This window comes from Crinia signifera, chromosome 7 (genome assembly GCF_055691185.1).
Source record: "Crinia signifera chromosome 7, ASM5569118v1, whole genome shotgun sequence".
Lineage (NCBI taxonomy): Eukaryota > Metazoa > Chordata > Amphibia > Anura > Myobatrachidae > Crinia > Crinia signifera.
Window position 1 is genome coordinate 55,582,009 of NC_139223.1, and position 26,812 is coordinate 55,608,820.

The 26,812-nt window shown below is 45.2% G+C and overlaps 1 protein-coding gene across 1 annotated transcript in view; it reads left to right on the forward strand.

The window, feature by feature from the left end:
• ADAP1 (ArfGAP with dual PH domains 1) overlaps positions 1-26,812 on the forward strand; it is a 138,602-nt gene that overhangs the window by 52,802 nt on the left and 58,988 nt on the right. The window contains exon 4 of the mRNA XM_083153130.1: positions 483-565. Within this exon, the coding sequence (XP_083009256.1) occupies positions 483-565 (83 nt within the window). The remainder of the gene's footprint in view (positions 1-482; positions 566-26,812) is intronic.

A 26,812-nucleotide genomic window follows, 5' to 3' on the forward strand; every position in this document is an offset into this window, starting at 1 on the left:
CCCATAATTCATCTGGGGGTTGAGCTTTTAGCCATGCGGCTCTGACTCTATGGAACACACACTTCAAGAGGCCCCCACTCTAGAATTTTTCAAAAACTCAAGACTTTCCTGTTTACTCAAGTATTTCCATAATTCCTTTAATTATAGTTTCTGAAAAGCTTTTCTGTACTTCATTGTTTCTGTACTGTATTATATTAATTCTATCTGTTAAGCGCCTTGAGTCCTATTGGAGAAAGAGCACTATAGAAATAAAAGTACTATTATTGCAATGCGAGTAAAGCAAATCTTTGTCACTGGGTAAATCTTGACAACCTCTCTCATATGATGGGGACCTCATACTCATAGATAAAGTGCTCCATTGCAGCATCTTACTATATTTTCACTCACCCAGTAACGCTTGTGTGCTCGTAGAGCACCATTGCTGATGTGTCTGGTGCACAGACCTGCCTGCTGAACGATGTGTCCTTTGTGCTCCCTTGCAGAGTACTCCGCGAGCAGTGGATTAGAGCCAAGTATGAGAGGAAAGAATTCATCTACATTGAGAAGCAGGAGCCTTATTCTGCAGGTATGGATGCGATCCACACATGGCGTCTGCTGAGGCTTAGCTGCCTGGGGTGAAGTAACACTGCCAGAATGCAGTGCATCATAGTAGACTGTGAACTCTCTCAGCGTTTTACAATTGTTGACACAGGTTGTGTCCTACTGTTTATGTAGACATCATACTGTATTTAGCCTTTCTCTGTATAGGCAGAACCTAAGAAGTGCTTTTCTGGTTACATAATTGTATAGGTAGATGGGCTTCCTTCCCCCTAACATCCAGTCTCCCTCCTCATGACTCCTGTCACTACAGGACCAGGCAGCCAATCAGGGAGCGCTATAGTAGCCTGGTGCTGGTTATAGAAATACAAGGGGACCCAATTGGCTTTTTCTCCCTGTGAGCCCAGGGCTGGTTATACTTACTTGGGAGGCGGTACACCACACCGTTTTTTATTTTTTTATTTTATTATATTTATATACAGAGAAGCATCTGACAGATCCATGCAGGCTTCAGCCAAATGCGCCTGGAAAAGGAGGCATATTTTCCATTTGTATGTTCTGCTGAATTACCGGCCGAATTCAGCAGTATGAATGTTAGTGAGCACACCACCATTGAACTCATGGCCATATACGACCCAGTTCTATTGATGCTGTATTAATTCGTACACCAGGATTCGGCTGAGCTTGCCATATATAAATATGGCAAATCAGCCAAATTCAGCTGATAGTAAATTAGCTGATGTTAAGTTAGCATCCGTATTTTACATCCAATGGATACAAATACGTGCATTTGTACCCATTGGGTATTAGTAAATCCCCCCTCCCCTGAGTCTCTGGGGGAAATTTACTAAGATGTGTATTCTACTTCATATGTGATGTTGCTATGGGAAACCCCTCTGAATCTGTACACACAGTGCTACAGACTCAGGGCCAGATGCACTAAGTGTCAAAAAAAAATGGAGAGCGATAAACTACCAACCAATCAGCTCCTGCCTTAAATTGTTCAAACACAATCTGTGACATGGCAGGTAGGAGCTGAATGGCTGGCTGTTTATCACTCTCCATTTTATCACTTTTGAAGCTTACTGCATCTGGCCCTCTGTCACGCACTATATTTTTCTTGGTACTTGTGTAGTTTCACGGCGCCAGCATGGCGGCATGTTGGCATGGAGTTGAATTTAAATAGCGTGGCGAGCGTAGAGAGCCACCGAGCCCGCAGCGTGGGCGAGCGAATCGAGCCCCGCAAGGGGACTCAGACGCACGGCGCCATACTGGTGCCGTGAAACTGCACAAGTACCTTTTTCTTATTTCCTCATTTTTGCAAACAAATTCCTGCCTTCCAATCTGTATCATTTTCATTGCCTATTAATACCATTACCATTGAGTCCCAATTTTTCTAGAGAAGTGCAGGTTCGGATTTATTCGGTTCTCATCACCAAGATCAGATTTATCTGGATTTTTCAGAGTTGTCTGTCCAAAACATCCAATAATGAGCCAATAATGCTGCTTTCACGTCGCAAAATGGGTTCACACGGAATTTGAAACGGGCTAGTCCCAGCGTGGACCTTTATTTTGGGTTGTTCACATCCCCACAGCAAACCGGCAATAATGCCGGTTCGCTGACATCATCGGCGATGCGGCGGGGGGTCGGAGTGTCATCGGGGGCGGGGGAGGAGGCAGCGCTTAGAACTGGCGCTGCTCCAAGCAGTGCCTCCTCCATAGAGTGAACAGGAAATGGGTTGCGCGACCCAATTAACCCATTCACACCTTCAAGCAAACCAGCAATGAACCGATACAACGGTAACCCCTTTCACATTGCACTAATAACTGGGTCAAAATGGCTTGTACCCGGTAATTAGTTGTGATGTGAAAGGGGTATTAGATGTTGTTTTGGATCTGGCTAAATCCGACCGCACATAGTGGGTGATTCTGGCTGGTTTGCAAACTCCTTCTTCAATGGACACAACCATGTGCACTGCAGGTGGGGCAGATGTAACATGCATAGAGAGAGTTACATTTAGATAAGTTATTTTGTTTCTGTGCAGGGTAAATTCTGTCTGCTTTATTCTTACACTGACATTTAGATTTCAGTTTGAACACACCCCCACCCAAATGTAACTCTCTCTGCACATGTTACATCAGCTGTTGCAAACCAACCAGAATTACCCCCTTATTTCTACTTTTTACTGGCTGTGCTGATAAAGTACTTGGTGGGGGGCAGCAACCCTTCTAACCTTAAGTATCTAGTAAGGCATACTTTCAGCTGGAAATAAATGAGAACCTGCAATACTGTAAGTGACTCTGCTGATGACCATGAAATCTGGGTGTGATATATAATACACTATAGATGCCTTTACTGCTTGCATTTGAGCACTGAACAAGTTATCACAGTGCAGACGCTGAGAGTAAGCCATGCTGACATAAATGCCTTTCCCGCATCTTCCTACCATGGTGTATCAGTGCAGCTGTGGAATGTGACTCTCTGCGGATCTTATTTTCAGTACCTCCCCTCTGTATACATTATTCATACTTCCTGCACAATAGCTTTTCTCTGTGCTAGTTATGAAGAGGAGAAGACTGAGCTGGCAGAATTCTCCAGGTTTTAATCATTTATACAGATATTTGATTTAGAACAGCCTTCTTCAGCAAAATGATCATCTTTTACGGGTTTCCCTCGCCTGTACTTGCAAGACCAGCAGAGTGGATAGGATTAAAATTGTTGTTATAATTATTTAATTGTCAGCTGGTGCCGTTGGTGATAAGGACATTGTAAAGCTTTCTGCTACGGTAATTGTCTCCCTACATGAAGCGTTTAGTGCAGTCAGCCAGTGATGTACCGGCTGAGCCAAAGTAAGTTTATTATTTATGCAACATCAGGGTCCCTTGTTGAACCCAATTCCGGTAGCCTTTCTTTACTTCAAACCTGTTGGATAGATTTACTAAAAAGAAACTAGTCAAATTGTGGCTATCATTTTCTAGAATGATGGGTGGCTTTAGGCCAAAGGCAACACCTCAACTAAAGAATCATAAGTAGTCTAATCCTGTGTTTCTCATACCCCTTTCACACCAGAAGCAAATTCCCGTGTTAAAGCTAGTCAACCAGGGATTTTGCTGAAAAACCTGGGTTTTTCTTTGGTGTGAAAGGGTCAACACGAGGTCTTAAATCCCGGTACTCCGACCCGGATCAGGGTCAAAGTGCTGGGATTTAAGACCCGTGTTGACCCTTTCCCCCCCCCCCCCAATGAAAAACCCGGGCTTTTCAGTAAATTCCTGGGATGAAAAGTTATAACCCGGGAATTTGCTTCTGGTGTGAATTGGGGCCAGTCTTTACCCGGCAAAATGACCGGACACTCAAGAATGCCGGGTAATTGCCGGGTGGCCAGTGTGAAAGCGGTATATAGATATGTTCAAGTCCTTCATCTTGAACATATCTATATAGTCTATACGTAGTTTGGCTTTACGGTTGGGATATAATGAAGTCCGAATTCCGTGGACGTGCGGGATGCCAGACAAACTCCGACATTTCATCAAAGGGGCATCAAACTAGTGTAATCAGCTGATGGGCCCCTGCGAAATTTGGAGGAGAGGTCTCATTGAATATCATTTGAACAGGAGGTGTAAACATGACTTGATCCATGGCCATTGGCCTCTTCTGTTATAATTCATTTGGTTTCTCATTAGCTCACTTCGGGACATGCTTAATAATTAATTATATTAGGTTTTTACTCATCTTAAATGGTGCTCCAGCCAATCGGCTCCTAACTCCTCCTATCAAACACATGACAGAAGCTGATTGGGTGGAGCACTATTTTAAAATTCCTAATGAGTATATGAGCAATAATATCATTTGTTATTAAATATACTCCATTGTTTGGTAAGTAAAACAGAACAGGCACAAGTCCTATGTGTATTCTATGACGTGGTCATGATTCAGTGCTTTGGGAGTAGATAGATCCGGGGTCGGAGGCGATGCTTTGGTTTGTCAGCCATTATATGATACAGTTTCTCCACATTTTTCCCAGTGTGACCATGTCATGAGGATGGACGTTCCCGGCTTGTAACGCTGTCAAAGTGTGTCCCAGATGAGGACAGACACGGACAACACTGACATTTAATATCAAATGTGGCAACATAGAGAAAATGTGATTGTAAAATATATAAATTATTTTACGAAAAATATTGGGAATTAAAGATGTATAGCTCTTTTTTTTTTCTTAATACAGTACAAGCAATTACATACAAAACATACAGTTAATCACATAACATTCTTACATACAGTATCCCCCCCCCCCCCCTAGTGTGTCCACACCCCCTTCTGATGCTTTTCTGGGTCTATCTTGAGTACTCTCGCTCTTTACTAATTTTTATCGGTTTCCCATCCCCTATTTTCTTCTTAGCTCAATTTCCCGTCCCTCCCTCAAATGATGCCCAAATTTGTTGTTGGGTTTGTTGGTCCAACGTTTCTATATAGTATTTCCATTTTCTATAAAGCCTCCTCCGCCCTCCCTCTAGATCCAGCAATGCATTTTGCTTCTCAAAAAGCAGTGTTTTCCCCAATAAGAGTCTTACATTCTCTATCCTTGTTTTTTTTTTTTATATCCAATTATTCAAAATCTCTTTTTTTGCGATTGTAACTACTATTGTTAATATTGGTATTAGTGCCCTTTCCTCTGGTTTAAGATCCCATGTCGTGAGATCCGCAAACATCAAGGCCTTAATGTTCCTATTTACTTTCAGTCCAAATGTATTGTTAATAAAGTTTACAATTTTATACCAAAACCGTTGGATTTTGGGGCAGTCCCAGAAATTATGTTTGAAAAGTGCATTCTGTATCTTACACTTAGGACATAGCCCCCTTTCCTCTTGAACCATATGTTTTCTTTGTCCCTGTGCTATATAAGCTCTGTGGATAGTGCGAAAGTGCACTTCTTGGAGCATTGCCGATGGCAATTGCTTCAATACTTTTTCTAGGTGTGAAAGTGTGTTTAAAATAAAATTTTCTTCTACCTGGTCTTTAGCCCAGGCTGTGCAAAGTGTTTTCCATACTCTATAGTTATCTAAAGGCATTAAGTTCCAATACAATTGTTTTATTTTGTATGGGCTCTCGTTGCTTAATTTCAATAGCTGTGTTATCCTATTTTCATTATCCCTAATATTAATGTGAGGAGTGAGGTTTTGGATAAAGTGCCTTAATTGAAGATACATGTGAAATTGCGTCTTTTCTAGTTTAAATTTCTCTATTAGTGCATTGTATGTGAATAACATTCCCCCTGGGTCAAAAATGTCTTTGATTTCCATTATCCCTTGGGATTGCCAGTACTTGAATATGGAATTTTCTAGTGCCGGGGTAAACATAGGGTTACCACAAATTGTTATATATTTAGTTACAGTGTGCGATGAGTGTAGGTGTTTGTGGGTTTTTATCCAGGACAAATAGGTAGGCATAAACAATACGTTAGATTTAATATTCATAGGAATTAATTTTTTTGGGGTATGCAGTAGTGCACTCAGTGTGTATGGAGTTACTAGTGCTTGTTCTATCTCAAAGTTTGTATATGTTGATCTCCGTAGCAGCCAGTCTGCTGAATATCTGAAAGAGATAGCCAACATGTATTTATCTATATTGGGGATCGCCAAGCCACCCTCTCTACGTTGCAAAAACAATTTATTTAGCGCTATTCTTGGTTTTTTCCCCTGCCACAGGAATTTTGTAAAGGCTTTATTACATGTTGCGATATCTCCTCCAGATAGTTTTATAGGTAGCATCTGCATTGCATACAGGAGTTTGGGGAATACCACGCTCTTCAATACTGCTGCTCGCCCCAGCAAGGATAGCGGGAGGTTTATCCATTCTGTTAATTGTCTCTTTATTTGTTTTACAATAGGAGTATAATTATATCTATATAGATTGTGCGTTTTAGGAATAAATTTTATTCCCAGGTATTTCATAGGAGATGTTAAATATCGAAATTTTGTACATTTTTGTGTGCGGTTGTTTATTGTTTGGATTTTATTGAGTTCTAAAATTTCTGATTTATTATGGTTTACTTTGTACCCAGCAAATATTTCAAATTGGTCTAAGATCTGTATTATTTTCGGAATCGACTGACTTGGATTTGAGATAAGAAGAAGTAGATCGTCAGCAAAAAGTGAGGCCTTTATCTCCTTTTTCCCTATCTTTATCCCCTGGATATCTCCATTATCTCTTAGGGCTATAGCTAACGGTTCTATCGCAAGCGCGAACAATAATGGGGATATCGGGCATCCTTGTCGTGTTCCCCTCTCTATCTTAATATGGTCTGATATACACCCATTTCCCAACACTTGGGACGTTGCACCATTGTATAATACCTTCAATATTTCTCTAAACTCTTCTGGAAATCCGAATCTTTTTAGGGTCTCTCGAATATGGTCCCATGACAGTAAATCGAACGCCTTTTCGGCATCAATCGCCATTAAAATATTGGATGTGTTGTTCTCGGATTGTTCTATTTGTTGGATTACCGCTATTATTTTTCTAATGTTACAATTGGAGTGTCTGCCTCTTATAAATCCTGTTTGGTCTGTGTTAATTAAATCTGGAATCATGGTTTCTATTCTTCCTGCCAAGATTTTCGTCAATATTTTGTAGTCTACATTTAGTAGTGATATTGGGCGATATGATTCCGGGCATGCTGGGTCTCTATCCTTTTTTGGTATTACCCGTATCAATGCTGCGTTGAAATATTGTGGGATTTGATTCATCGTTAAGATGCTATTGAAGACTTTTGTGAGGGGCTCTGTAATGTACGGGAGTAGAATTTTATAAAACTCCCCTGTGAGTCCGTCTGGGCCTGGGGCTTTATTAGTTTTTAATGATTTAATCGCCTTTTTTACTTCTATGGTTGTTATTGGCACAGTGATTGTGTTGACCATCTCTTGGGGGATTTTTGGTAAATTAACCTTGTCCCAGAAATTACGTTTTGCCTCCTCATTTAAGTTTTCCTCTTTATAGATTTGTTCGTAGTATTCCCTTAGAGTTTCAACTATTTGTTTGCTATCTGATGTTTTTGTTCCGTCCCTCTTATTTAGATTTGGTATTATGTTGGTTGGGTATGAAGATCTAAGCAGATTTGAAAGTATACGCCCTGTGCGATTCCCCATTTTGTGAAATCTATATTCTTTTTGGAATGTATATCTATCTCCTATGGTCTGTAGGATATTTTCAAATTGTTGTTTTGCACTGGTGTATTCTGCTTTAGTTTGGGGATTGGGTTTCTTTTTAAAAGTTTGATAGGTATCCGTTAATTTTTGTTGGGCTATGTTATATTTCTGGGTTTTTATTCTTTTATTGTGGCTCTCATAAGCAATCAGGGTCCCTCTTAATACGGCTTTAGCTGCTTGCCAGTAATTTTGTGGATTCTCCCTTTCGTTTTTTTTGTTATTCCTCTCAAACTCTGCCCAATTGTTTTCCAAATTTTTCTTAAATGACCTTGAGTTTGCTAAATGTGTCGGGAATCTCCATTGTCTAAAATTACCTCTATTTTGTTGGAGGGCGATTTTTGCCCATACTAGCGCATGGTCTGATATAGTTATTGGTTCGATTTGAACCTCCCCCACTCTAGTCTGTATAGATTCTGATACCAAAAGGTAATCAATCCTAGAGAAGGACTTGTGAACACCCGAGTAGCACGTATATTCCTTTTCTGTCGGATGGTGAGCTCTCCACATATCCGTTAATCTCAGCTGTTCACAAATCCATCTTATACCACACTTTGGAGACCTTGGCCGTATTGATGGGCCCGCGCTTCTATCCAGGTATCTAGAGGTCACCAAGTTGAAGTCTCCTCCAACCAATAACATGCATGAGGACAAAGGTCTCATTATATCTAACAGTTTGAGAAAAAATTCCTTCTTATATACATTAGGGGCGTATACATTTGCTAGTATATATCTTACTTTGTTTATAAATAGATCCACTATCACGTATCTCCCCTCTTTATCTGCCACAATTTCATTCACCTCACATTGCAGTTGGGTGGATATAAGGGTCACTAACCCTCTGGCCTTTGAATTGTATGATGATGATGCAATCACTTTTTTGCCCATCGTATTTAATTTCACTATCTCCTTTGCTGTTAAATGAGTTTCCTGAATAAGGGCCACATCAATCCGTACTTTGTTCAGATATGCCAGGATCTTTTTTCTTTTTATTGGGGAGTTTATACCTCCCACATTCCATGTTGCTATCTTAAGCTCCGGCATATCTGATCCAAAGGTGGTTTATTTTGTCTGTTACTCCCCGGGAAAAGGGGGTATGTATATATATACAAATTTTTTTTTTTTTTTTTTTATTTACACTGGGTACTCTGAGCTCCTGTACGCATTGCACCAGTTTGCCTTCGGGGGGGGGGGGGGGGGGGCAAAACACACTACACAAAAACATACCAGTCGATCTTCCCTGTGGCCATCCTATATTGTGCCCAGGGTAGATCTGCCCTTGCATACAACAACAAAAAAAAAAGAAAGAAAGGAAAGGCCCCCACAGATCCCCTTTGGGGTCCGGGGGAATCCCTACTTCTTAAATACATCTTCCTTACAGACTTCCTTGGGTTACCAGGGGGAAGGGAGGTCCAAGGCAACTTGTTCTTACCGCGGTTTAACCGCTATCCTTGTCCCTCCCAAGCCCCCCCTCCCTTGGAGTTAGAACTCCTAGCCCTCCCTCTCTATCTCATATTTCAGATTTATAAACTTTATGCGCCTTTTTTTTTTTTTCTGTGCAAGGTTTCACTCTAACAAATTTCTCTCGCTTCAAGCTTTTTATCTTATTTTACCGGGGGTAGGTAGTCCAACGACTTGCAATTCTGCTGTTCTAAGTATTTCCTTGCTTTTTCAGGTTCGGCGAAGTCCTTATATGTATCCTTCTCAAACAATCTCAGTCTTGCGGGATACATCAGAGCAAATTTTATTTCCGCTTTAACTAGGGCTGAACATATAGGACTGAACTCTCTTCTTGCCCTTGAGACCTCTGTCGAATAGTCCTGAAAAATCAGAATCCGTTTTTCCTCCCATTTTACTTCTCTGTTCTTCCTGGATGCATTCCATATTGCTTCCTTATGGAGGAAGTTTAGGCACCTAAAGATGACTACTCTTGGGCGTGGTTCTTCATTTCCTCCTTCTTTGAGCTTACCCAGCCTATGTGCCCTTTCAATTATCAGGTCTGAGCATTCGGACTGGATGTTCAGTAGTGTTGGTAGGGTATTTCGGAGGAAGTGGTTTAGTGTTGGGCCCTTTATGGACTCTGGTAGGCCTACTACTCTTAGATTATTTTTTCTTGCCCTATTTTCCATTTCTTCAATTTTTGTCAGCATCTGCTGTTGAGTTTTTTGCATTTCTACTACTTGTTTTTTCAAAAGGTAATTATCTTGGAATATTTCCCCCACTTTCTGTTCCGTTTCTTGTACTCGGTCGGAGATTTGTTTAATCTGTCCTTTAACCCCTTCCCGACATTTGACGTACATTTACGTCATGGTCGGGAAGTACTTCCCGACACATGGCATAAATGTACGTCATGACTTGTAACTGTCACCGCGTCTATAGACGCGGTGACAGTTAGGAGATGTCTGCTGTCCCTGACAGCAGACATCCCCCCTCGCCGCCCAGGGGGGGCAGGGATGCCCCCCCCGGTCGGCGATCGCTGTGATTGGCTGTTCAAATCTGAACAGCCATTCACAGCGTTTCCTGTGTTACCGGCGGCTAAGCCGCTCGGTAACACAGAAAACGGTGGTGATCGGTGCTGTACCGATCACCACCGATGAGCAGGAGCCCCCCCACCCACTCACCCGGCAGCCCGGCAGGTCCTTAGTAGGGGAAGCGCTGAGCGCACGCAGCGCTCCCCCCCTCCGCCCCCCCCCCCCCCCCCGCCAGGCTCAGCAGCAGCAGCAGCAGCATGAGCTGCTGTAAAAGTAAAAAAAAAAAAAAGACACACTGAAATATATATATATATATATGTGTGTATATGTGTGTATATATATATATATACAGTGATCGGTGCTGTTAAGTACAGCACCGATCACCACCGATCGCCAGCCCCCCCCCCCCTCCCACCCGGCGGCCCCCCCTCCCACCCACCCGGCTGCCGCAGCGCCAGCACCCCTCCCACCCCCCCACCAGCCGCAGCGCCAGCCCCCCTCCCAAAGCTGGTGAGCAAAATGGGGTCACATGTGGGGGGGTTCCACTGTATTGGTGCTTCGGGGGTCTTGCTAATGCGACATAGCACCCACCATTCATTCCACCACCAAAAATCACTCCTTCCCTTCTGAGTCCTGCCATGCACCCAAATGGTATTTTTGGGTCACATATGAGGCATTGCCGTACTCGGGAGAAATTGGGGCACAGATTTTGGGGTGCTTTGTCTCCTTCATTCCTTGCGAAAATGAAAAATTTTGAGCCAGAACTGCATTTTTGTGTAAAAAATTACATTTTTTTACACAAAAATGCAGATCTGGCTCAAAATTTTTCATTTTCACAAGGAATGAAGGAGACAAAGCACCCCAAAATCTGTGCCCCAATTTCTCCCGAGTATGGCAATGCCTCACATGTGACCAAAAAATACCAGTTGGGTGCATGGCAGGACTCAGAAGGGAAGGAGTGATTTTTGGATTTTGCAGCACAGATTCTGGTTGAATGACCCCTGAAGCACCCATACAGTGGAACCCCCCCACAAGTGACCCCATTTTGCAAACTACACCCTTCAGGGAATTCATCAGGGGGTATAGTGTACATTTCAAACCCCCAGGGGTTTCACCAATTTTGATACAACTGAGCTGTGAAAATGAAAAATTTAATTTTTTCATTTTCACAGCCCAGTTGTATCAAAATTGGTGAAACTCCTGGGGGTTTGAAATGTACACTATACCCCTAAATGAATTCCCTGAAGGGTGTAGTTTGCAAAATGGGGTGACTTGTGGGGGAGGTTCCTAACTTTTAGCACTTATGGTGCCTAGAAACCTACATGGTGCCTAAAAAAAAATCTCATAAAAAGGAGGCTCCAAAATCAAGTAGGTGCTCCTTCTATTATGAAGCCTGTGGTTTGGTCAACGTGCACACTAGGGCCACATATAGGATATTTATGAAAACAAAAGAATTGGGGGAATCAATTTTTAGTCACATTTCTCTAGTAAAATCTACTGTGTTCGTTAGAAAAATGTATTAAAATTGAAACTCTGCAAAAAAAAAGAAATTTTGAAATTTCACCTACACTTTGTTTTAATTCCTGTGAAACACATAAAGGGTTAACAAACTTCCAAAATGCTGTTTTGAATACTGTGAGGGGTGCAGTTTTTGAAATGGCATCATTTATGGGGGTGTCTCACATACAAGTCCCTCAAAGTCACATCAGAACTGAACTGGTCCCTAAAAAAATCAGTGTTTGAAATTTTCTTGAAAATTTGAGAATTTGCTATTCATATTTGAAGCCTCCTAGTGTCCAAAAAAATGAAAAGGAGGTTGAAATAATGATTGCAACATAAAGTAGACATATGGTCTTTGTTAGTTATTAACTATTTTGAGTGGTATGTTTATTTGTCTCACAAGCAGAAAATGTGACATTTTGCAAATTGCAAAATTTTCCATTTTTTCACGACATTTTGGTATTTTTCACAAAAAAAACAGACTGTATCGACCCAAATTTACCACTAACTTGAAGTACAATGTGTCACGAGAAAACAATCTCAAAATCACTGGGATAAGTAAAAGCAAAAAAAAGTTATCCCCACTTAAGTGAAACATGTCAGATTTGAAAAAAATGACTCTGTCAGGAACGCAAAAACTGGCTCTGTCAGGAAGGGGTTAATCTCCTCTACTGCTTGTTTCATCACGTCTGCTTGCACCTGCAATAGAGGTTCTAGGGTTTGTTTAATCACTTGTGTCATCATTTGATAGTCCTCCATGCCCGTAGTTTGTTTTGGGGGGGATGGTGTCCTCTCTCCCTGGTTACTGGTGTTGGGAGCCGAGTCTGATTTTCTTGATGTCTTGGTAATGTTTGGAGTAACCGCCGTTTGTGTTTGGCGTATACGTTCTGCGCGTTCCTTCTGGGCTTTAGTTGGCATTGTTGGTGAAAGAAATTTCTCCATACGGCAGTTCGAGTTTCTGTTGTTTAAGTCTCCACCGCCTTCTATTATTTTATCAGCGGTGCCGTTTGGGTTGTTGTGCCTCCCCACAGATGTATAGCTCTTAACCAACATAAAAAATAAAATGGCACAATTGTTTCATTATCTAGTTTGTAAGTTATTCCTGAATATTATCATCTTGTTGTTCTATTCCGATAGTTTGATGCACATAACTGCTATTTTTTTGTTTTCATTTACAAACTAAAAGTGCAGAAAAATTATACTATTTGAAAGTGCTTGCGTATATACAGAGCCATGTATTACACGATGTGGGAATATGGACATATTCTCTTACAAGAATACAGTATGCCCAATCCTCCATAATGTATATTAGGGAAAGAAAATGGTTGACCAATGGTATGTCATATTAAATTGGAGCCAACTGGCAGGATCCTACAGTATTCTCCTATGGTATATGGCAGTGTGGACACTGGCGCATTAAGCATGGGTGGAGAATGTGCAGTGCACATGGGCCCACGGCCATATTGACAGAAACCATCAGGAAAATGGCACGGCAGCTATTTTTTTCACCGGGGTTTTGCATCGCAGTAACAAAATCACTGGGAAAATGGCTGCAGCACAATTTTCTTGGAGACCTGCACTAGGGTCCTCTAGTGACCCTTGTGCCCCAAGAGCACTGCCCGCTAGAGAGGAGGGGGCCAAGTCTGCACATGCTACTCCTCCTCACTAGAAGTGCCTCTGAGGGTGGACATGTACTGATACACCTGAGCATTGAGGTTTCAGGTTTGTCTATTTGCCGAAGAAATCACACTGATCCATTTCACATGTGGTTTCATATAATTGGTTACAAGAAGCCTTAATTAAAAATTCATGTAGCCATAGGGTTCATTGTGCCTTATAACCAATGCAGGGAAATAGAAGTGATGATCCCATTTAAGTATACAGTATATCTCTTATTTATTTCCAAGTACATAACAGCTACATAATCAGGGTTGCCTACTTTTAAAGTCTCCTCTCCGGGGCTGTTCCTGATGTAGACGTAATCAAGCCCCGCCCCCAGTATGGCAAATCCCACAATTCCTGGGTATGAGAGATGGGGACCGGGTTTAATTACGCCATTTGCATCTTTAGCCCCTCCCCCCCCCCCCAAAAAAGCCACAAATCGGGGTAATTTACTGCTGTGGCCAGGGAGATTCAGGGGGTTCTGATGGTATCTAGGGGGGTTGCCCACCTTTCTGGAGGGCTGGGAGGGGGACCGGATTTTCGGGAGCCTCTCGGCCATTCAGGGAGGGTAGGCATCCCTGTACATAATGTGAGTAATGTGCAATCAGGGAGAATGGTAGACTCTTCAGGGAGTTAGGGAGATTGTGTAGATTTCTGGGAGTCTCCCTGACATTCAGTGAGAGTTGGCAAGTATGGGCTTATCCTGGTGGGAACCAGATTTATGTTTTATATAATTATGTGTTGTGTATATTTGTTGTATGTGTGTTTTGACATATTTCTATGATGCTATTATCTGAGCATGGCACATCATATACCAAATTAAAGGTCTTGGTCCATAGATTTGTAGAAAAATATGGCGTACAATTGACTGCTTCATTTTGGAGTTATGTGGCAAAACATCCCTGTGCTATTTACAATGCATCACTATTGTTATCTGAAAAATGTGACTGTTGGGGAACTCTCCCTGTGCACCCGCTGGGTGACATAGAACATGTGACCTGCTGAGTCTGGAAACCGTGACAGCTATTTGCAGCCAACCACTAAGCAGGGATCAAATTTTGTCTCCTAAACAGGTGAAAATGTTCCTCCCAGTAAATGTTTGCCCGGTTAAAACCAGGCTCATCAACTAGTCGATGTTGCTATTATTATTATTTGTATTAATTTATTTATGGCGCCGTTCTTTTCCAGAGAGTGCTGTAATCATTCACATGGGCTGTATGTTTGCCGTGCTTCTCCCGCTCGTCAGTTATTCTTGCCGGCTGTAGTAATTGTTGTAAAATGACTACGGTTTACAACCAGTATACTACAAGGTGACTTGAGATGGCAGTAAGCATTACACAAGTGGTATAATAATATTAATCTGACCAGCTAATCTGCGGTCACAGACTAAATAGCCTTTTTATTCTAGGAGTAGTTCACCTTGACATATAAAATCAGTCGAGCGGACACTTTTATTCTATTACAAACTGAAGGTCAAACAAGAGGAAAATAAAGAAATACACTGACCTGGCACTTGGAAAACACATTACTGAAAACATTTTAAAATTCCATTTTGCTCAGAATTGATGTAGTGTTGTAGAGGAGCCCAATTATCCTGTCAGAGTAACATGCAAATTATCTCTATCTCACCTTCACTTGGCTGGTTGCCACATAAAAACTCCAAAATCCGAGCTGTGTTTAACTCTTACCTACAGTACACCAGAACACCAAGTAAATAAGCTGAGATTGCAATTGACAGGAGGAGCAGGACTGTTTTTAGGTGCGAGTTGCTTACCTAATCTGTCTGTCTGTATGGACTCATCAGTTAGTCCCACCCATGTCCTTCTCCTGTGGGAAATGTATTCAAACTTCTTAAGAGTGGACAGGTGGAGAAGTTACCCATAGCAACCAAAAAAGTAATGGGTGGAAGCTCATTGGTTGCTGTGGGAAACTTCTCCATTCTTAACAAAGTGTGATATTAGAAGGAAGGTTGGGGTTAGGTGGTGGGGAGTTGGTTAGGATTAGGTGGTGGGAGTTGGTTAGGATTAGGTGGTGGGAGTTGGTTAGGGTTAGGTGGTGGGGAGTTGGTTAGGGTTAGGTGGTGGGGAGTTGGTTAGGGTTAGGTGGGGGGGTTGGTTAGGGTTAGGTGGTGGGGAGTTGGTTAGGGTTAGGTGGTGGGAGTTGGTTAGGGTTAGGTGGGGGGGTTGGTTAGGGTTAGGTGGTGGGAGTTGGTTAGGGTTAGGTGGGGAGGGGTAGGTTAAGGCCCATACACACTAGGCATTTTTTAGCTCAAAGTAGCTCACTTTTGCTGTTTTTAGCTACTTTGAGCTTAAAATCACCTAGGGCCAGATGTATCAAGCTTAAAAAAGTGATAAAATGGAGAGTGATTAACAACTAGCCAATCCGCTCCTAACTGTCACATCATAGGCAGGGTTTAAAAATGACAGTTGGTCACTGATTGGCTGGTGGTTTATCACTCTCTATTTTATCACTTTTTGAAGCTTGATACATCTGGCCCCTATTGTGTATGGGAGGGCGATGATCAGTGAGCGCTGATGCACGCTCCTGCATCATTGCCAGACGTCGCCCACAATTATTGGACGAGGGAAGCACTTTCTAGAGTCTCCTACTCTGGAAACTGGGTTACCCCGATTGGGAATCAATGGGCCCAGTGAAAATCACTCAGTGAGTATACACCATTAGGGTTAAAGCTGCAGGATGGGTGGTTCAGGGGTAGTATTGAAATTATTATTACAGGAATACATCTGGATTTGGAATGTTGTATTCCGCTGCTGAAACTTCCGTCCATCAAATTTTAGGTAGTTATTTTATTCATCTTTCACTTGTCACTAAAATAAATGCTGAATATTGCCCTTAAACCACTGCACACTGCACACTGCCTTATGTTACATGCAGCTGGTTAGTAAATTTGGATCACAATTTGGATGAAGGGGGATTCGTATTCTATGGATGGCGTATGCATTCCTATTCGGAAATACAAATACCGTAAGCTGCAAGCCTGCTTATCAGGAATTCTGCTACACATCCAGAGACACACGAAGCAAAGTACCTGGTAAGCGGTGGCTTATGGGGCTAATTGAATAGCCATGGGGGATCCATTGGCTGCGGGAATTTACTACAATTAATAGTATACCAATGTAGGACTGTTTCATTGGGTAATACTAATCACTAATGAGGCACAATCATGACTTACGCAGTGTTAAGTGGTTCCTGGGCCTTTTAATACAACATTGCAAATAGCATGAGAACCATCCAGACAGTTCTGCTTCAAACTACTATTACTGCAGCAACCAAGTGAATCTGCCTTGAAATGTACAGCAGACAAAAGAATACAGTAAGATTGAGCAAATATTGAAATAACGTGATTTGTCCACTTTAACGAAATCATTTTCTGTGTCCTGTTATGATTGGGCCAGGGGTGCTCGTTGTCCTTATGGTCCGTTTGAGCAGTGCCTCTTCCATTTTGCATTTCTTTCTGTATTTTTTAGACAGTTACATTTTGCGCTGAGAACTGCTTAGAGAAGAACGCCACAGGACACACAGTACAACAATTGTTGTGCAGCTGTAATACTACACAACAGGGGAGTTTTTATTTCCCTTTAACTGGAAAGCAAGTGCTGTGTTGCCTGGTTATTGGGAAGGTTCTAAGATGTAGACCTGTCCTGTATATGACAAGGGAATATTCCACTACAGAAGAGACCAGTGCGACTTCACGTGAAACCTTTATTCATGGGTAACAGCGAAGCAAGATTCCCTTGTTCTCATAGTAGCTCATTAATTTTAGATACAAAATGCCATTTATGTGGCATGTTCTGGTCTTTCACATGAAAAACAATTGCAAGCGGGGAATTGTCTTGTTACACAGTGACATGTTGTTCCACAAGCTTCCAAGTCACAAAGGAAATGCTGTTTGCGGAGTCACAATACCGGGGCAAGAATCGGAGCAGTGTTCGGGGAAAGCACTTGTTGTTGTTGTATAACTGCGCAGCCAGTTTCAGTGGGTGTTCACAAAGCCTCTCGCCCCACAGTGGCCACTAAATATTTATAAAGGTAAATCTATGAGGCTTAATGTCTCATTATAGTGAATAGCTGATGGCATCTAAAATTCAAACAGCAGCTTATTTATCTTCTGATTGTTGTTTCACAAAGGTTCTAGGTAAAGGATTTTTTGGTTTGTTTTTTTGTTTACCTTGGCACTTGCGCTAGGGCAAATCTCTGGAATCCCATGAGCCAGGGGCATAATTATATATCTGTAGTCCCTGTTGAAAAAGTTTGTAAGGGCCCCTCTGTACCACCCAATGGTGAAAAATGTATGCAACGATAGCATCTGCACCCCTTGTATTAGATATGCCCTTGCCATGTGCCCATGTAAAGAGAAACGTTGTCATTAAAGACAATTTGCTCTCATCATCTAGTCATACTGCCCATCACTATGCCATACATCCCAACATTTTAGTTGGGGGAATCGGGACCGAAAAATGGACATAGCCTCTTCTGACTGGGTTGTGGCCTCACAGTGATGGTGCTGCCATGAGGTATGCCCCATTACGATCACCATGCGGCATGGCCAATGCTCGGTAGTTACTGGCATGCCCCCAGGCCCAGTCCCTCTATCTCTGAATAGACGCTGAGCAGCCATGTACACGGGACACGGGTGGAACAGCGCGACAGTCACTAAAAAAGGAAACAAAAGTCATTTTGCAGTGAGCTTGTGAACAATTAAAAACTGCTCCATCCAATCATGTGCAATATAAAGACATTATAATGATTTGTGCACAATAACTCTGATTTTAGTCCAGATCATCATTTTAATCATAGTAGCTCTGCCTTTCTGGTATTGTGTTTTTAGCGAGCATATCTGAAATAGGGGGTACAAAAATAATAGAGGAGAATGTTGTGATGAAAGGTTCAAAGGAAGAGACAACAATCAACATTTGACATATCAAGGTCATAACATAGCTAATTGATATGTAAAGTCAACGGAAAGAGTAACATTAACAGAGACTAAAGGCTATCCCCTCCAGAGGGAGATTCAGTCAGGTTAAATGGGTTATGCACTGGACTAATAAACGGAAGGGGGGGGAGCCTTCACCCGTGGTAGCATTGCCTTTAAGTGTGCATACTGTGACATGTAGGGTGAGATTTAATAGGATGAGAGATTCAGAAAGTGAGAGATTTGGTAAGAAATCTCCATTTTTTTTTAAAGCGGCAATCATTTACACTGCAAAATCAAACTGGTTTTGCAGTGTAAATGATTGCCGCTTTAAAAAAAACCTGGAGATTTCTTACCAAATCTCTCACTTTCTGAATCTCTCATCCTATTAAATCTCACCCATATAGTCTGATATATAGTCTGAATATATATTTCAGCTATACTCGCAAACCGATTAATGTTGGCTACATTCACATGTGTTTTCAAATGCTTCCAGGATGCAAGACGCACTTGGCATTAGCTATCCATTATAACATGCCTATTTTTTAAGGGGTGTCCCGCTTGTGTGCTATCTGTAGCATCCTTTTAAAATGAAAGCCAATTTCAATTAATAATAGAGAAACATGAGTGTGTATATACACCAAGGCCAGGCTTGTCTACAGGGACACAGAGGAAATCCCTGGTGGACCCCACTGTCTATGCCCAATAAGTGCTCATTAAGTTAATAAAGAGTGGGGTGATCTTTATATGTCAGGGAAGCTTTTAGACATGAGGGTAGCCCCTGTGCAGACTCGGTCCGGGGACTCCTCTTCTCTTTCTTACCGGCAGTGTAGTCTCACTCTCTGGGCCAGATGTATCAAGCTTCAAAAAGTTATAAAGTGGAGAGTGATAAACAACCAGCCAATCAGCTTCTGCCTGATATTTTTCAAACCCAGCCTGTAACATGGCAGGTAGGAGCTGATTGGCTGGCTGTTTATCACTCTCCATTATATAATTATTTTGAAGCTTGATACATCTGGCCCTCTGTGTTGTGTCACAGCGCCACTAGTAGACTCTAGGGCTGTGCCAGAGTCTACTATTCATGCAGGGAGCTCTAGGAAAAGATTAAGCGAGGGCTGCCTAAGCCAGAGCGTACTTAAGAGGCTTACATTTTTTGGGTTGGCAGGAAAGAGTTAATGACTGCTAGTTGGGCTAAAGTTAGTTTCAGTTTTGTGGTCAGCCTATGGGAGAGCTTAGGGGCGTGAGCTTAGGAGAGGGGTAAATAGGCAGGTACTTACAGGAAGTACTTCCTCTTGCAGAAGTATTTCAGCCCTGCAGCGTACAGCCAGTAACTCCAGCGAAGCTAAGTACCTGCCTGTATAACAATCGTAATTAAAACCCCCTTGGTCCTTTCACCATGTCCTGTCCCCGCCGCTCCGCTCCCCGCCGTTTACTGGAGGATTACCTTCCCCTCCAGTTCACCAGTGTCCCCCAAGCTCCTGCCCTTTCCCCAGGTCACCTTACGGAGCCTCCCTCTGCCCCCCCCCTGCCCGCACCGGGTGTTCCCAGCCAGCCGGCTATCTCACCCAAGCTCAATGCCTCCTCCTCCCCACTGCGCCCGCTCACCCGGACTGGTCCCGGGCGTTCCCTCCAGTCACCCTCTTCCCCAGTCCCCCGGAGGTGCCCTCACACCTTTCGGTGCCTTCCTCCAGCCCCCTCCACCGGGCGGACCAGTCTCTCGTCCCCCGAGTGAAGCCTGCGCCATGAGTCTTCAGACGGCGCAGGCCTATGACGCCGCCGTCACTTCCGCCCTCCCATGCACGCCCGCTCCCGGCAGCTCCGTGTCGGGCACCGCTCCCCCGCCTCACCACTCCTCCTTGCTGGTTCCCCAAGCTCCCACCTCAGTCCGGGAGCTGGGGGGCGCCGAGGACACTGCCGCAGAAGGGGATGGCGGGTCCCGGCGCCCGGGTGCACGGTCACCCGCCTCCATATCCACCAATCCCTCCTGCATATCAAATAAACGGGATCCCCCTGCCCTTGCAGGGGGCCGGGCTCCGAACCCCAGGGCTGGCCTTGCGGCAACCCCCTCTTCCCCCAGTGGAGCCCGCCCCATCACCGGCCCCTCCTGGAACGGGGACCGGGTACCTTTACCCAGCTCCCCCCCCCCCCCCCCCCAGGGGGCTCATCCACCGCTTCTGGACCCACACCCGCAGTGGTCTGGCCGAGGGGCCCATAACTGTCGCGGCCGCGCCGGTCCGTGGGCAGGGGGTGGTGGGGGGACCCCCCCTGCCTCCCTGGGCATCCCAGGCCCCATACGGGCCTCAGGCGGCCCTTTTGTCCCGCACTACCAGGCATCTGGGACGCCGACTGCTGAGGGGCCCGAGCGGGAGCTCGGGGCGATTGCGCCCCAGGCCCAATTTGTTTCTACCCAGTCGGCGGTATTGGCCACATTTGCCATACCCCTGCGGCCATCACCGGCATCGACCCATGGCTACCGCCAGGGCGATTGGTACCACACCACCGGGTCATCCTGGCAGGCTTATTCCTCCCAGCAACATGCGTTTCCGGCGTCCATGACCCCAGCGTTTGCCCCTTCCCTTGGCGCCCGCTTCCCCCCATATTGCGGCCCCCAGACCACTTGGTATTTCAACGCGCCACCCGGGGGGCCCCCATCCCAGGCATTGCCTGGTTACCCCTTCGGGGTCCCTACAGGGCCGTGGCTGCAGCATAACGCGTTACAGCAGCCTTATGGTTTCATCCAGCAGCCGTTCGGTGCTTACCCCCCGGGCCCGGGGTGGGCCCCACCTTGGGCGCCACCCCATGCCCCTTTGGTGGCGTCTCTGGCCGCCCCCCCAACATCCCAGTTCACTGCGGGTACCCCGTCGGCGCGGTTGGTGCATCTGTTAACGTGACATCTTTTGTTTCTTCCAAAGGTTTTTCCAGGTCGTCCGCGTCAGCCGCAGATTTCTCCTTCCCGTCCAGCATGGTTGCCGGTGTGGCAGCTTCTTCGACAATCCCCCCCGGTCGTCCCAGAGTCCCGCCTGGTTCCCTTGACTTTGCCTCCGGCGGGGGCGGTTGTATCAGACACTCCGTCTGTCCTGGTTCCGACGTCTGGGCCTCCCACAGTCATTCCTTCTCCTGTGGTGCCGGGGGCTGCCGACACGTCCCTAGCTGGGTCATCCGGCAGGCCGGCAGATGAGGGCCTCCCGTCAGGATCAGGTGAGCTTCCTCCTGCGCATGCATCCACCTCTGGGTCATCCTCTACAGACAGCTCTGCCAGCAGCAACGAGTCGGTCTCGTCCAGGCGCCCGCGTAAGAAAAGCTAATTGCGCGGGCAGTTGCAAAGAAATTAGGGAAGGCCGCAGCGCCTAAGAAGGCACCGGCGACCAAAGAACCGCCATTGCATGCGGAGATGGTGCACTGCTCCAATACCGCTGTGACTAGGGGGCTGCGCAAGAAGGTCAGGGACAAGATCAAGGCCGGTAAATTTGTAGATGTCTTTTCGATCACCGAGGAATTGAAGTCGGGGTTTGATGAGGCAAAGAAGCCTGGTGGAATTGGCGAACATGCGTATCGCAGCTTCCACCATTGGCTCAAGGGTTTCATGGTTTTCTCGTCCTGTTACTTGGACGGGAAGCCAGAGGAACACCCCAATGTCGTCAAGTACATCTTCATGGTGAAGGAGATGTTTTTGAAGTACGGGGGGTATGTATGGCGGGATTACAACGATAAGTTTCGTCGTAATCAGGACGGTAATGCCACCTTGCCGCTGGGTTTTAAGGACGTGGAGATTTGGCTGGAAGTCACCAGACAGATCTCCTGTTAGGTTCCTGGGGCCCCTCCTGCCACCCTACCTCCGTTGTTTCAGAATAGCTTTGGCGGACGCGTGCGGTACTAGGCTTCACCAATAATAGCCGCGACCGAAGGAGCCCGTTAGTCAGGCTCCAACCCCGATGCCACCTGGTCTTGAGAGGAGACAACGCGACCACCAAAGCTAGGAGAGAACAAGGGGATAACAACCTAACTAGCCCTAAGGCAGAGGCCCCCAGGAACCGGGGATGATGAACTAATCCGGGAACTATGGCCGGATCCCTCGGGGTATCCCAAAATAATATAAAGCAAAGATACCAAAGCACAAATAACGAGACAACGTAATACTGCGACACCGTCGCGAAACGCAAGAGATCCTAGTCCCACAAATACCTGTGAGACCAAAATACCACTAATGAAAGTTGTGACCCCACAACTAACATACAGGGATGAATAAACAACCAATAAGGAGGAACAAGGCCCACCTCCAACAGGGCACACAAAAGAGTAATAATGCTACTCGGCGGTAGCCCAGGATAACTCACGGCACCCAGGAGGGTGTAAGAGATGTGGGTGTCCGGACCGAGTGGGTACTGCCGAGTGTTAACCAGAGATGGCTGCCAGGAGCTGAGACAGCTGACCCGCAAGCAACAGGAATCTATCACCGGCGTCTGAGAACATTCTCAGACCGCTGATAAAGGGAGCGGGACCAATGAAAGAGAGGCACCTGAGCCAAGCCTCTCATAAGGTGATAGGCGCAAGGAGAAAAGGGCGCCAAGCATCTGGCGTCCTGACTGCTTAGAAACAGTCAGGACTCAGGTTTGAATCGCCCGGCGTCTGCCGTTGCTTGGCAACGCGCCGGGAGCTCTGTCACTACCGGCGGAAGCAGCGCGCCGGGCTGGTTGCCTAGCAACGCCCGGCGTTCGGAAGCTGCGGAGGATGTCTCTGCCGTGCGGCTGTTCCCCTGACCCGTCCTACGGTTCCTGCACGTAGCGGAGATCTGGGGCGTCCATGTGGCCACCGCACCACCACTGGTAGGTGCGTCCATGGAGCCCCGGGTCCTGACAGTACCCCCCCCTCGACCAGGGGTCATAGTACCCCTAAATCCGGGCTTATGGGGAAATTGTTGAAAAAACAGTCTTTTAAGCCTAGGGGCATGTAAGTCCTCGTCAGTGACCCAAGACCTATCCTCCGGACCAAAGCCCTTCCAGTGAACCAAGAATTGGAGTCGACCGCGGGACATCTTGGAATCCACAACTCTCTCCACCCGGAACTCCTGTTGTCCCTTAATTATGACTGGAGAAGAACCTTGACTAACTTTGCGGGGAAACTTTTTGGAAGTAACAAACGGTTTCAGGAGAGAACAGTGAAACGTATTATTGATCTTCAATGACCGTGGTAACAACAGGCGAAAGGCCACAGGATTAATTTTATTTAAAATCCTAAAGGGTCCTATAAACCTGGGACCTAACTTGGCCGACGGTTGTTTCAATTTAATATTGCGTGTTGACAACCACACTTTATCCCCGACCTTAAAGGGGCAATGTCGTCTATTGAGATCTACTCTACTTTTCTCTTTGAGCATGGTCTTCTCCAGGACAATACGAACCTCTCGCCAAACCTTTTTGATATGCGTGGCCGTAGAAAAAGGAGAAGAAGAAGAATTGGGATCCAAGGCATTCGCCCTGGGATGACAGCCCAACACCGCGAAAAAAGGAGAGACTTTAGATGCAGAATGACAGGCGTTATTGTAGGCGAATTCTGCTAGCGGAAGATGTTCCACCCAATTGTCTTGCAGTTTAGAGGCATAGCAATGCAAATATTGCTTGAGGGATTGGTTGAGTCTTTCCGTCTGTCCATTGGACTGAGGGTGGTAACCTGACGTGAGACTGAGATTAATACCCATAGCCTTACAGAACAGCCGTCAAAATTTAGCAACAAATTGTGGCCCCCGGTCAGACACGACATCCGTGGGAAGACCGTGCAGTCTGAAGACATGCCGGATAAATAAACTGACTAATTCCTGGGCAGACGGTAACCTATGGAGTGCCACAAAATGTGCCATCTTACTGAAGCGGTCCATAACCACCCATACAACCTGATGGCCTGCAGACAAAGGTAATTCCACCAAAAAATCCATGGAAACATGGGACCATGGCCTCCAGGGAGTTCCCAACGGAAGTAATTTGCCCAATGGCAGAGACCTGGGCACCTTATGTTGAGCACACACCGGACATGACAAAACAAAATCTTTAACATCTTTCAACATCTGCGGCCACCACACCGAGCGAGAGAGGAGTTTGTGTGTTTTCCAAATCCCGGGGTGTCCCGCCAGTTTACTATTATGGAACTCAAGAAGTATATTTTTTCTTAAAGAAGAAGGCACAAAAAGATGACCGACCGGAACCCCTTCCGGAGCTTGCCCCTGAACCTGTGTTAACTGGGTCTGCCAGTCTTGCAAAATGCCCGCATGAATGCATCTGGCAGGAATGATAGAGACTACTGGGGACCGAGTCTCTTGTGAGGCCATGAAAGATCGGGACAGGGCATCGGCTTTAACATTTTTTGCGCCTGGCCTGTATGTGATAAGGAAGTTAAAGCGGGCAAAAAACAACGCCCATCGGGCTTGCCGGGAATTTAACCGTTTGGCAGACTCGATGTACTGAAGATTTTTGTGATCAGTAAGGATGGAGATCATATGCTTAGCTCCCTCGAGCCAGTGTCTCCACTCCTCCAGTGCACATTTGACTGCTAGTAATTACCGGTTGCCGATGTCATAATTAGCTTCCGCCTGTGAGAACTTTCTGGACATAAAAGCACATGGGTGTACGTCTCCTGAGGGGTTGGGATCATTTGGTCTATTGCATTATGGTAGAAAGTCATTAGGTCGAATCCATTAGGTCGACATGCTAAAAGGTCGACATGATTCTAGGTCGACATGGGAAAAGGTCGACATGATTCTAGGTCGAAAGGTCATTAGTTCGACAGGTCATTAGTTCGACAAGGTCATTAGTTCGACATTGTGTATGTCGACATTCACAAGGTCGACATGGGGTTTTTCACTGTTTTTTTACCTGAATGTCAACACAGTCGACATGGACACAGTTTAAAGTGCACTGCATCCCCTCGCATCGCTCGCTGCGCTCGCAATGCGTCGGGCACGGTGCCTCGCTACGCTCGGCACACTATTTTATTCTCCCACCACGCCCTAGTGGATGGTAGGGCATGAAATACCGCCTGTCGGCACATGTTGGCTCAAAAAACAGTGAAAAACTCCATGTCGACCTTGTGAATGTAGACATAGACAATGTCGAACTAATGACCTTGTCGAACTAATGACCTGTCGAACTAATGACCTTTCGAACTAGAATCATGTCGACCTTTTCCCATGTCGACCTAGAGTCATGTCGACCTTTTAGCATGTCGACCTAATGGATTCGACCTAATGACTTTCTACCATAATGCAGTAGACCAAATGACCGCATCCCCTCCTGAGTCAGGATCCTGTTGAGACAAGACGGCCCCAACCCCCACCTCTGAGGCATCCACCTCCACCAAAAAAGGCAATTCAGGATTGGGGTGACGCAACACTGGGGCAGCCACGAAAGCCTGTTTAAGAAGCAGAAAGGATTGTTCTGCTTGAGGAGACCATTCCGCAGGGTTGGCTCCTTTTTTGGTGAGTGCCACGATAGGCGCCACCACTTCAGCAAATGCGTGTATGAAACGCCGATAATAGTTGGCGAAGCCTAGGAACCTCTGTACCGCTTTGAGGTTACTAGGCCGCTCCCACTCTAAAATGGCTTTGAGTTTTTTGGGTTCCATGGAAAACCCCTTGGGAGAAATAATATAACCCAAAAATGCAATCTCAGAAACATGGAACTCACATTTCTCCAACTTGGCATATAATTTATTCTCCCGCAACTTTTGTAGGACTTGACGCACCTGAGAATAGTGTTGGGTGACTGAGGACGAAAAGATTAATATATCGTCGAGATATACGACCACGAATTTCCCTAGGAAGTCTCTGAGTACATCATTAATAAAGTCCTGGAAGACTGCTGGGGCATTGGATAATCCAAACGGCATTACCAAATACTCGTAATGACCGGACAGCGTGCTGAAAGCAGTTTTCCACTCATCCCCGGACTTTATACGAATAAGATTGTATGCCCCTCTGAGGTCAATCTTGGAAAAAATGGTAGCTCTTCTGAGCTGATCAAAAAGTACTGAAATGAGTGGGAGGGGGTATGTATTCCTGACTGAGATCTTATTTAATGCCCTGTAGTCAATGCACGGCCTCAAAGACCCATCCTTTTTCCCAACAAAGAAAAACCCTGCACTAAGAGGGGACCTAGATGGACGTATAAACCCCTTGGAAAGACTTTCGGACACATACTCCTCCATGGCTTTAGTTTCAGGGGCACTAAGGGCATATAACCTAGCTTTAGGCCACGGGGAACCGGGAATTAATTTAATGGTACAATCATAGGGTCGATGCGGGGGAAGGGTATCCGCTTTTCCCTTGGAAAACACATCCCCAAAGTCCCTATACACTTCAGGAAGGTCTCTACACAACACTGTGGCGACCCGCAGGGGTTGTATTAAGCACCGAGAAAAACAATCAAAACCCCAACTAACAATCTCCCCCATTTGCCAGTTAATTACCGGATTGTGTTTGACAAGCCACGGGTGGCCTAATACGAGGGGAACCAATGGACAA